The sequence below is a fragment of the Ascaphus truei genome, chromosome 2, assembly GCF_040206685.1.
Source record: "Ascaphus truei isolate aAscTru1 chromosome 2, aAscTru1.hap1, whole genome shotgun sequence".
Lineage (NCBI taxonomy): Eukaryota > Metazoa > Chordata > Amphibia > Anura > Ascaphidae > Ascaphus > Ascaphus truei.
In genome coordinates this window covers 9,042,176-9,054,489 of record NC_134484.1, presented here as the reverse complement: position 1 = coordinate 9,054,489, position 12,314 = coordinate 9,042,176, and the positions used below count along the sequence as shown (strand labels likewise).

General features: G+C 40.0%; 1 protein-coding gene across 1 annotated transcript in view; it reads right to left on the bottom strand.

Annotated features, from left to right (window-relative positions):
• The window catches only part of LOC142488077 (uncharacterized), a 246,643-nt gene that overhangs the window by 17,176 nt on the left and 217,153 nt on the right, over positions 1 to 12,314 (bottom strand). The window contains exons 51-56 of the mRNA XM_075588452.1: positions 9,960 to 10,102; positions 9,288 to 9,564; positions 5,813 to 5,946; positions 5,145 to 5,439; positions 2,662 to 2,811; positions 2,010 to 2,285 (exon numbers count right to left, since the gene is read on the bottom strand). Of these exons, the coding sequence (XP_075444567.1) occupies positions 2,010 to 2,285; positions 2,662 to 2,811; positions 5,145 to 5,439; positions 5,813 to 5,946; positions 9,288 to 9,564; positions 9,960 to 10,102 (1,275 nt within the window). The remainder of the gene's footprint in view (positions 1 to 2,009; positions 2,286 to 2,661; positions 2,812 to 5,144; positions 5,440 to 5,812; positions 5,947 to 9,287; positions 9,565 to 9,959; positions 10,103 to 12,314) is intronic.

Here is a 12,314-nt window from a genome sequence, read left to right as displayed (position 1 = left end):
GCCTGTCTGTATGCATATTATTACCGCCTGTCTGTATGCATATTATTACTGCCTGTCTGTATGCATATTATTACTGCCCGTCTGTATGCATATTATTACCACATGTCTGTATGCATATTTTTACCGCCTGTCTGTATGCATATTATTACTGCCTGTCTGTATGCATATTATTACCGCCTGTCTGTATGCATATTATTACTGCCTCTCTGTATGCATATTATTACCGCCTGTCTGTATGCATATTATTACTGCCTCTCTGTATGCATATTATTACCGCCTGTCTGTATGCATATTATTACCGCCTGTCTGTATGCATATTATTACTGCAGCCCGTCTGTATGCATATTATTACCACCTGTCTGTATACATATTATTACTGCCTGTCTGTATGCATATTATTACTGCCTGTCTGTATGCATATTATTACCGCCTGTCTGTATGCATATTATTACTGCCTGTCTGTATGCATATTATTACCGCCTGTCTGTATGCATATTATTACTGCCTGTCTGTATGCATATTATTATTGCCTGTCTGTATGCATATTATTACCGCCTGTCTGTATGCATATTATTACTGCAGCCTGTCTGTATGCATATTATTACCACCTGTCTGTATGCATGTTATTACTGCCTGTCTGTATGCATATTATTATTGCCTCTCTGTATGCATATTATTACCGCCTGTCTGTATGCATATTATTACCGCCTGTCTGTATGAATATTATTACTGCAGCCCGTCTGTATGCATATTATTACCACCTGTCTGTATACATATTATTACTGCCTGTCTGTATGCATATTATTACTGCCTGTCTGTATGCATATTATTACCGCCTGTCTGTATGCATATTATTACAGCCTGTCTGTATGCATATTATTACCGCCTGTCTGTATGCATATTATTACTGCCTGTCTGTATGCATATTATTACCGCCTGTCTGTATGCATATTATTACTGCCTGTCTGTATGCATATTACTACCGCCTGTCTGTATGCATATTATTACTGCAGCCTGTCTGTATGCATATTATTACCGCCTGTCTGTGTGCATATTATTACCGCCTGTCTGTATGCATATTATTACCACCTGTCTGTATGCATATTATTACCGCCTGTCTGTATGCATATTATTACCGCCTGTCTGTATGGATATTATTACCGCCTGTCTGAATGCATATTATTACTGCCTGTCTGTATGCATATTATTACGCCTGTCTGTATGCATATTATTACTGCAGCCTGTCTGTATGCATATTATTACTGCAGCCTGTCTGTATGCATATTAGTACTGCAGCCTGCGGGATATGTGGCATTTTCTATAACAAACTGTGCACAGTTTGATTCTTTAGCTAGAACAGTAATTAGTCGATTTCTGTACATGGAAGGTTTTTCTCTGTCTGTGTAATGGCGCTGTGATCACTGTGTGTAGCTGGTGGCAAAGGAGATAACCTGTATTAATATTTCTATTACAAATAAATCTTTATCTTCATGAAGCCAATATATAGTTACATAGTAGATGAGTTTGAAAAAATACATACTTTTTGTCCATCAAGTTCAACCTATGCTAGATTTACACGACAGATACTTTATCCAATATCTGTATTTACAGTATATTGATCCAGAGGGAGGCAAACAAAAAACCCCAGTGACATCATCTAATGATATTTCATAAGGGGAAAAAAAATCCCTTCCTGACTCCAAATTTTGGCAATCAGATTACTCACTGGATCAACATCCTTCCCGTGTTTACTTATTTGGTATATCCCTGTATACCTTTCCTTTCTAATAAGATGTCCAACTTTTTTTGAACAAATCTATTGTATCCGCCATCACAGTCTCCATGGGTAATGAATTCCACATTGTAACTGCCCTTACTGTAAAGAACCCTTTCATTTGTTGCTGGTGAAATCTCCTTTCCTCCAACCTTTGGGGATGGCCCCGAGTCCTTTGTACTGCTCTTGGGATGAATAGAAAGTAGGACAAAGGAAGGAGCATGCTGGTACTCACACAGGGTTGTTGTTGTCTGCAGAGTTTCCGACACGGACCTCAGCCCCTTTCAGACGCTCAGGGCAGCAGTCCTGCCTGTTCGCTATAACAATTGTATCTATCGTATAGCTCTGCTTCAGGTCCAGTCTCCACCAGGGATCTTTCTCATTGTTCGTGTGGGTGCAGGTTTGTGTAGAGAATACACCGTTCTTGTTGCCATCAATAGCTTTGTCAGCAGTAGCAAATGGGATGTAATTGGAGCTTTGACTGGCTTCACCCAATCTTGCTAAATTTGGCGCTAAAACGAAAACAGGTTATTTTAGACTGGTAACTATTCCAACAGAAGACAGGCACACACACAAAATACACACTGAGCTGGGGCTGATGTAGTAGCTTCATTGGTAAAGGACTTCAATTATTTTGTCCACAGCCCGGGAAACCCTTTTAATGATGGAATTCCATCTCTGCTGGATTCTTTTTATATGCAGAAAGAGGCCGTGTCGAGATTAGGAGTGGAAGGATTGTAAATGGGCGCTCATGTTTAGAATAGAGGTTTACCAAATGTGAATAACATATACCTTTTTTGTTGCCATCAATAGCTTGATCAGCAGTAATAGCATATGGAAAACCGATGTGATTGGAGCTTTGTTTGGCTTCTCCCAATCTTGCTATATTTGTGCTTGGTGTAACCCCATAGATTTCCACTTCACACAGGGTGAGATACTCTGAGCGTCCAGGAATAACCACACTGACATAACGACCCTCCATCCCCTTGCAGAAAAGAGTAATTATGGGTTTGGAAATGTCGTTGATGGTTTCACATCTGGAGAAGAAGGAAAGAACAGGATATGTAACGAACAGAAACAAATATTTGATGTTACAAAGACATATAAAAGAAAGATAACTGAACTAATTCTAGAAATATATGTATGTACAGAACTGTATGTATGTATGTATATATGTATGTATATATGCATTCAGGTTTTTTCTTTGCTATGTGTATATGTCTTATCATATTAGTCATTTCTCCTTCTCTATTTCTTTTTAGCCTTTAAGATCTTCTCTATACAGTAAGTCTCAAAAAAATACTGTAGGTGCTGCAGATAAATCCTTGGGAAAGGCTGCAGTGAGGTGCTAAATGTTGATCTGCAAAATCATAATTATATCAAGAGTGACCATTCTTTTGATATTCCTTTCCAGTTGTTCTAGCGCACCCGATAACATACTCTATGTTTCCAGATGTTGCCCATTTCCTATCGAAATTTACCACCTGTCTTTATGCATATTATTACTGCCTGTCTGTAAGCATATTATTACCGCCTGTCTGTATGCATATTATTACCACCTGTCTGTATGCATATTATTACTGCCTGTCTGTAAGCATATTATTACCGCCTGTCTGTATGCATATTATTACCGCCTGTCTGTATGCATATTATTACTGCCTGTCTGTATGCATATTTTTACCGCCTGTCTGTATGCATATTATTACCGCCTGTCTGTATGCATATTATTACTGCCTCTCTGTATGCATATTATTACCGCCTGTCTGTATGCATATTATTACTGCAGCCTGTCTGTATGCATATTATTACCACCTGTCTGTATACATATTATTACTGCCTGTCTGTATGCATATTATTACCGCCTATCTGTATGCATATTATTACCGCCTGTCTGTATGCATATTATTACCGCCTGTCTGTATGCATATTATTACTGCAGCCTGTCTGTATGCATATTATTACCACCTGTCTGTATGCATATTATTACTGCAGCCTGTCTGTATGCATATTATTACCACCTGTCTGTATACATATTATTACTGCCTGTCTGTATGCATATTATTACCGCCTATCTGTATGCATATTATTACCGCCTGTCTGTATGCATATTATTACCGCCTGTCTGTATGCATATTATTACTGCAGCCTGTCTGTATGCATATTATTACCAACTGTCTGTATGCATATTATTACTGCCTGTCTGTATGCATATTATTACCGCCTGTCTGTATGCATATTATTACTGCCTGTCTGTATGCATATTATTACCGCCTGTCTGTATGCATATTATTACCGCCTGTCTGTATGCATATTATTACCGCCTGTCTGTATGCATATTATTACTGCCTGTCTGTATGCATATTACTACCGCCTGTCTGTATGCATATTATTACTGCAGCCTGTCTGTGTGCATATTATTACCGCATGTCTGTATGCATATTATTACCACCTGTCTGTATGCATATTATTACCGCCTGTCTGTATGCATATTATTACCGCCTGTCTGTATGCATATTATTACCGCCTGTCTGAATGCATATTATTACTGCCTGTCTGTATGCATATTATTACGCCTGTCTGTATGCATATTATTACTGCAGCCTGTCTGTATGCATATTATTACTGCAGCCTGTCTGTATGCATATTAGTACTGCAGCCTGCGGGATATGTGGCATTTTCTATAACAAACTCTGCACAGTTTGATTCTTTAGCTAGAACAGTAATTAGTCGATTTCTGTACATGGAAGGTTTTTCTCTGTCTGTGTAATGGCGCTGTGATCACTGTGTGTAGCGGGTGGCAAAGGAGATAACCTGTATTAATATTTCTATTACCAATAAATCTTTATCTTCATGGAGCCAATATATAGTTACATAGTAGATGAGTTTGAAAAAAGACATACTTTTTGTCCATCAAGTTCAACCTATGCTAGATTTACACGACAGATACTTTATCCAATATCTGTATTTACAGTATATTGATCCAGAGGGAGGCAAACAAAAAACCCCAGTGACATCATCTAATGATATTTCATAAGGGGAAAAAAAATCCCTTCCTGACTCCAAATTTTGGCAATCAGATTACTCACTGGATCAACATCCTTCCCATGTTTACTTATTTGGTATATCCCTGTATACCTTTCCTTTCTAATAAGATGTCCAACTTTTTTTTGAACAAATCTATTGTATCCGCCATCACAGTCTCCATGGGTAATGAATTCCACATTGTAACTGCCCTTACTGTAAAGAACCCTTTCATTTGTTGCTGGTGAAATCTCCTTTCCTCCAACCTTTAGGGATGAACCTGTGTCCTTTGTACTGCTCTTGGGATGAATAGAAAGTAGGACAAAGGAAGGAACATGCTGGTACTCACACAGGGTTCTTGTTGTCTGCAGAGTTTCCGACACGGACTTCGGCCCCTTTCAGACGCTCAGGGCAGCAGTCCTGCCTGTTCGCTATAACAATTGTATCTATCTTATTGCTCTGCTTCATGTCCAGCTTCCACCAGGGATCTTTCTCATTGTTCGTGTGGGTGCAGGTTTGTGTAGAGAATAAACCGTTCTTGTTGCCATCAATAGCTTTGTCAGCAGTAGCAAATGGGATGTAATTGGAGCTTTGACTGGCTTCTCCCAATCTTGCTAAATTTGGCGCTAAAACGAAAACAGGTTATTTTAGACTGGTAACTATTCCAACAGAAGACAGGCACACACACAAAATACACACTGAGCTGGGACTGATGTAGTAGCTTCATTGGTAAAGGACTTCAATTATTTTGTCCACAGCCCGGGAAACCCTTTTAATGATGGAATTCCATCTCTGCGGAATTCTTTTTATATGCAGAAAGAGGCCGTGTCGAGATTAGGAGTGGAAGGATTGTAAATGGGCGCTCATGTTTAGAATAGAGGTTTACCAAATGTGAATAACATATACCTTTTTTGTTGCCATCAATAGCTTGATCAGCAGTAATAGCATATGGAAAACCGATGTGATTGGAGCTTTGTTTGGCTTCTCCCAATCTTGCTATATTTGTGCTTGGTGTAACCCCATAGATTTCCACTTCACACAGGGTGAGATACTCTGAGCGTCCAGGAATAACCACACTGACATAACGACCCTCCATCCCCTTGCAGAAAAGAGTAATTATGGGTTTGGAAATGTCGTTGATGGTTTCACATCTGGAGAAGAAGGAAAGAACAGGATATGTAACGAACAGAAACAAATATTTGATGTTACAAAGACATATAAAAGAAAGATAACTGAACTAATTCTAGAAATATATGTGTAGCGGTCATGTAAAATGGCTACAGTCATCTCTCCTGCTGACAGTAAGGCCTGGTAAGTTGTGGGCATGCCAGCAGTAATTATGGAGGTTTGCCCTCACACCCTGGTGGGGTGCCCTGTGTATGGATGGGAGTGGTCACATGCTCTGACTCCATGGTTAGTGATGTCAGAGGTGTGTCAGCTTCCAGAGTGTACACAAGGCACAGCACTGTGTCTAAGAGTTAGTCCTGCGAGAGTTCTAGTTCAAGTTCTCGTCCTAGCCTCAGTTACTGGAAAGTTCTGGTTATGTTATAGTCACTGAAGAGGCGACTGTGTCCAGGGACCTGGCACAGGGCAGTGATCCCTGCGGGGATAGGGAATCCCTATCTAAGGAGAGATACACCTTTTAAAGGGAGGCACTGACTGATCATGAGTGGCTAGATATCTACTGCGAGGGGCAGCTAGCCCACTCAGGCAATAAAGATGTTCTCAATCACAAACCCTCTCGTGTACATGTGTGTGAATGTACAGAGAGGAGCACCACGGAGGAGTTCCTCGCCAGGACCATCCCCAAGTGACCGAAGGGACCCTGATGAGGTGGAGGCGCTGCACTGGAACTAGGTAGGACTCAGCACACTACCTCAGCTGCCTGTCTGGACGGGTCCTCCCCAAACACCATCATGCGGGAGACTCAGGAGTCCTGTTGCCAACAGGTGCACCACCAGACACTACCACACTGTAATGGGGGCCGGTTAGATCACAGGGGCCAATGTGAGATTGGGTGGGTCAGGCCGGGCCAGAAATACCGTTACATATGTATGTACAGAACTGTATGCATGTATGTATATATGCATTCAGGTTTTTTCTTTGCTATGTTTATATGTCTTATCATATTAGTCATTTCTCCTTCTCTATTTCTTTTTAGCCTTTAAGATCTTCTCTATACAGTAAGTCTCAAAAGAATACTGTAGGTGCTGCAGATAAATCCTTGGGAGAGTCTGCAGTGAAGTGCTAAATGTTGATCTGCAAAATCGTAATTATATCAAGAGTGACCATTCTTTTGATATTCCTTTCCAGCTGTCCCCTAGCGTACCCGATAACATACTCTATGTTTCCCGATGTTGCTCACCCTGAGGAATAGGCTCTGCAGCCTCTAAGTCCATTTTCCTGTGTCCCCACTCACATTGTCCACCCCCTGCTGCACAGAGATCTTCAGCCTGTGTTATTGGGTATATAGTGAGGATACATCGCACGTCACTAAACGCGTGCGAAACGCGTAGAGCGTAGCCCTCAACGTGACATCCTGAGGGAGACAGTCTCCAGCTGATGCTCCGGTGGCGCCAAGTGTTCCGTCAAACCGGAAGTGACGTATCGGCATCCAGTCTGCAGCACAGGACAGATACCGGGGGAGAAGACAGACGTGCAGGAGGTCCACGAGGTCGCGACTCGGCGTTCCAACTCTAACCTGTTACCCACGCCTGTTTTACCTGGTATCTTGTAAGCCTTAAATTTTACCATTTGCGGATAAATTTTATTTTGGCTTTTTAACCTTGGCTCTGTTGTCTCTCTTCTGGGATATCGTTCTCCCTAACTATATGCTGTTTATGGACCATAATCCTTGATCCAGCACTCTGTTGCTCCTTGGAGCCCTACCATTTAATGTATTATGTGTGTAGGCAGTATACACTATGGTATTTTTTTTAATATATTTTTTCAGGTACTGACGCTCCCCTGTTTTCATATTATTACCGCCTGTCTGTATGCATATTATTACCACCTGTCTGTATGCATATTATTACTGCCTGTCTGTATGCATATTATTACCGCCTGTCTGTATGCATATTATTACTGCCTGTCTGTATGCATATTATTACTGCCTGTCTGTATGCATATTATTACTGCCTGTCTGTATACATATTATTACCGCCTGTCTGTATGCATATTATTACCGCCTGTCTGTATGCATATTATTACTGCCCATCTGTATGCATATTATTACCGCCTGTCTGTGTGCATATTATTACCTCCTGTCTGTATGCATATTATTACCACCTGTCTGTATGCATATTATTACCACCTGTCTGTATGCATATTATTACTGCCTGTCTGTATGCATATTATTACCGCCTGTCTGTGTGCATATTATTACCGCCTCTCTGTGTGCATATTATTACCGCCTGTCTGTGTGCATATTATTACCGCCTGTCTGTATGCATATTATTACCGCCTGTCTGTATGCATATTATTACCGTCTGTCTGTATGCATATTATTACTGCAGCCTGTCTGTATGCATATTATTACTGCAGCCTGTCTGTATGCATATTATTACTGCAGCCTGTCTGTATGCATATTATTACCGCCTGTCTGTATGCATATTATTACCGCCTGTCTGTATGCATATTATTACCGCCTGTCTGTATGCATATTATTACTGCCTGTCTGTATGCATATTATTACCGCCTGTCTGTATGCATATTATTACTGCAGCCTGTCTGTATGCATATTATTACTGCAGCCTGTCTGTATGCATATTAGTACTGCAGCCTGTGGGATATGTGGCATTTTCTATAACAAACTCTGCACAGTTATTCTTTTGCTTGAACAGTAATTAGTCGATTTCTGTACATGGAAGGGTTATCTCTGTCTGTGTAATGGCGCTGTGATCACTGTGTGTAGCTGGTGGCAAAGGAGATAACCTGTATTAATATTTCTATTACCAATAAATCTTTATCTTCATGGAGCCAGTATATAGTTACATAGTAGATGAGTTTGAAAAAAGACATACTTTTTGTCCATCAAGTTCAACCTATGCTAGATTTACACGACAGATACTTTATCCAATATCTGTATTTACAGTATATTGATCCAGAGGGAGGCAAACAAAAACCCCCAGTGACATCATCTAATGATATTTCATAAGGGGAAAAAAAAATCCCTTACTGACTCCAAATTTTGGCAATCAGATTACTCACTGGATCAACATCCTTCCCGTGTTTACTTATTTGGTATATCCCTGTATACATTTCCTTTCTAAAAAGATGTCTAATTTTTTTTGAACAAATCTATTGTATCCGCCATCACTGTCTCCATGGGTAATGATTTCCACACTGTAACTGCCCTTACTGTAAAGAACCCTTTCATTTGTTGCTGGTGAAATCTCCTTTCCTCCAACCTTTAGGGATGAACCTGTGTCCTTTGTACTGCTCTTGGGATGAATAGAAAGTAGGACAAAGGAAGGAGCATGCTGGTACTCACACAGGGTTCTTGTTGTCTGCAGAGTTTCCGACACGGACCTCGGCCCCTTTCAGACGCTCAGGGCAGCAGTCCTGCCTGTTCGTTATAACAATTGTATCTATCTTATAGCTCTGCTTCAGGTCCAGTCTCCACCAGGGATCTTTCTCATTGTTCGTGTGGGTGCAGGTTTGTGTAGAGAATACACCGTTCTTGTTGCCATCAATAGCTTTGTCAGCAGTAGCAAATGTGATGTAATTGGAGCTTTGACTGGCTTCTCCCAATCTTGCTAAATTTGGCGCTAAAACGAAAACAGGTTATTTTAGACTGGTAACTATTCCAACAGAAGACAGGCACACACACAAAATACACACACAAAATACACACTGAGCTGGGACTGATGTAGTAGCTTCATTGGTAAAGGACTTCAATTATTTTGTCCACAGCCCGGGAAACCCTTTTAATGATGGAATTCCATCTCTGCTGGATTCTTTTTATATGCAGAAAGAGGCCGTGTCGAGATTAGGAGTGGAAGGATTGTAAATGGGCGCTCATGTTTAGAATAGAGGTTTACCAAATGTGAATAACATATACCTTTTTTGTTGCCATCAATAGCTTGATCAGCAGTAATAGAATATGGAAAACCGATGTGATTGGAGCTTTGTTTGGCTTCTCCCAATCTTGCTATATTTGTGCTTGGTGTAACCCCATAGATTTCCACTTCACACAGGGTGAGATACTCTGAGCGTCCAGGAATAACCACACTGACATAACGACCCTCCATCCCCTTGCAGAAAAGAGTAATTATGGGTTTGGAAATGTCGTTGATGGTTTCACATCTGGAGAAGAAGGAAAGAACAGGATATGTAACGAACAGAAACAAATATTTGATGTTACAAAGACATATAAAAGAAAGATAACTGAACTAATTCTAGAAATATATGTATGTACAGAACTGTATGTATGTATGTATATATGTATGTATATATGCATTCAGGTTTTTTCTTTGCTATGTGTATATGTCTTATCATATTAGTCATTTCTCCTTCTCTATTTCTTTTTAGCCTTTAAGATCTTCTCTATACAGTAAGTCTCAAAAGAATACTGTAGGTGCTGCAGATAAATCCTTGGGAAAGGCTGCAGTGAGGTGCTAAATGTTGATCTGCAAAATCATAATTATATCAAGAGTGACCATTCTTTTGATATTCCTTTCCAGCTGTCCTCTAGCGCACCCGATAACATACTCTATGTTACCCGATGTTGCCCATTTCCTATCGAAATTTACCACCTGTCTGTATGCATATTATTACCACCTGTCTGTATGCATATTATTACTGCCCGTCTGTATGCATATTATTACTGCCTCTCTGTATGCATATTATTACCGCCTGTCTGTATGCATATTATTACCGCCTGTCTGTATGCATATTATTACCGCCTGTCTGTATGCATATTATTACCGCCTGTCTGTATGCATATTATTACCTCCTGTCTGTATGCATATTATTACTGCCTCTCTGTATGCATATTATTACCGCCTGTCTGTATGCATATTATTACTGCAGCCCGTCTGTATGCATATTATTACCACCTGTCTGTATACATATTATTACTGCCTGTCTGTATGCATATTATTACTGCCTGTCTGTATGCATATTATTACTGCCTGTCTGTATGCATATTATTACTGCCTGTCTGTATGCATATTATTACCGCCTGTCTGTATGCATATTATTACTGCCTGTCTGTATGCATATTATTACCGCCTGTCTGTATGCATATTATTACTGCCTGTCTGTATGCATATTATTACCGCCTGTCTGTATGCATATTATTACCGCCTGTCTGTATGCATATTATTACTGCAGCCTGTCTGTATGCATATTATTACCACCTGTCTGTATGCATATTATTACTGCCTGTCTGTATGCATATTATTACTGCCTCTCTGTATGCATATTATTACCGCCTGTCTGTATGCATATTATTACCGCCTGTCTGTATGAATATTATTACTGCAGCCCGTCTGTATGCATATTATTACCACCTGTCTGTATACATATTATTACTGCCTGTCTGTATGCATATTATTACTGCCTGTCTGTATGCATATTATTACCGCCTGTCTGTATGCATATTATTACAGCCTGTCTGTATGCATATTATTACCGCCTGTCTGTATGCATATTATTACTGCCTGTCTGTATGCATATTATTACCGCCTGTCTGTATGCATATTATTACTGCCTGTCTGTATGCATATTACTACCGCCTGTCTGTATGCATATTATTACTGCCTGTCTGTATGCATATTATTACTGCCTCTCTGTATGCATATTATTACCGCCTGTCTGTATGCATATTATTACTGCCTGTCTGTATGCATATTATTACCGCCTGTCTGTATGCATATTATTACTGCCTGTCTGTATGCATATTACTACCGCCTGTCTGTATGCATATTATTACTGCAGCCTGTCTGTATGCATATTATTACCGCCTGTCTGTGTGCATATTATTACCGCCTGTCTGTATGCATATTATTACCACCTGTCTGTATGCATATTATTACCGCCTGTCTGTATGCATATTATTACCGCCTGTCTGTATGGATATTATTACCGCCTGTCTGAATGCATATTATTACTGCCTGTCTGTATGCATATTATTACGCCTGTCTGTATGCATATTATTACTGCAGCCTGTCTGTATGCATATTATTACTGCAGCCTGTCTGTATGCATATTAGTACTGCAGCCTGCGGGATATGTGGCATTTTCTATAACAAACTGTGCACAGTTTGATTCTTTAGCTAGAACAGTAATTAGTCGATTTCTGTACATGGAAGGGTTATCTCTGTCTGTGCTGTGATCACTGTGTGTAGCTGGTGGCAAAGGAGATAACCTGTATTAATATTTCTATTACAAATAAATCTTTATCTTCATGGAGCCAATATATAGTTACATAGTAGATGAGTTTGAAAAAATACATACTTTTTGTCCATCAAGTTCAACCTATGCTAGATTTACACGACAGATACTTTATCCAATA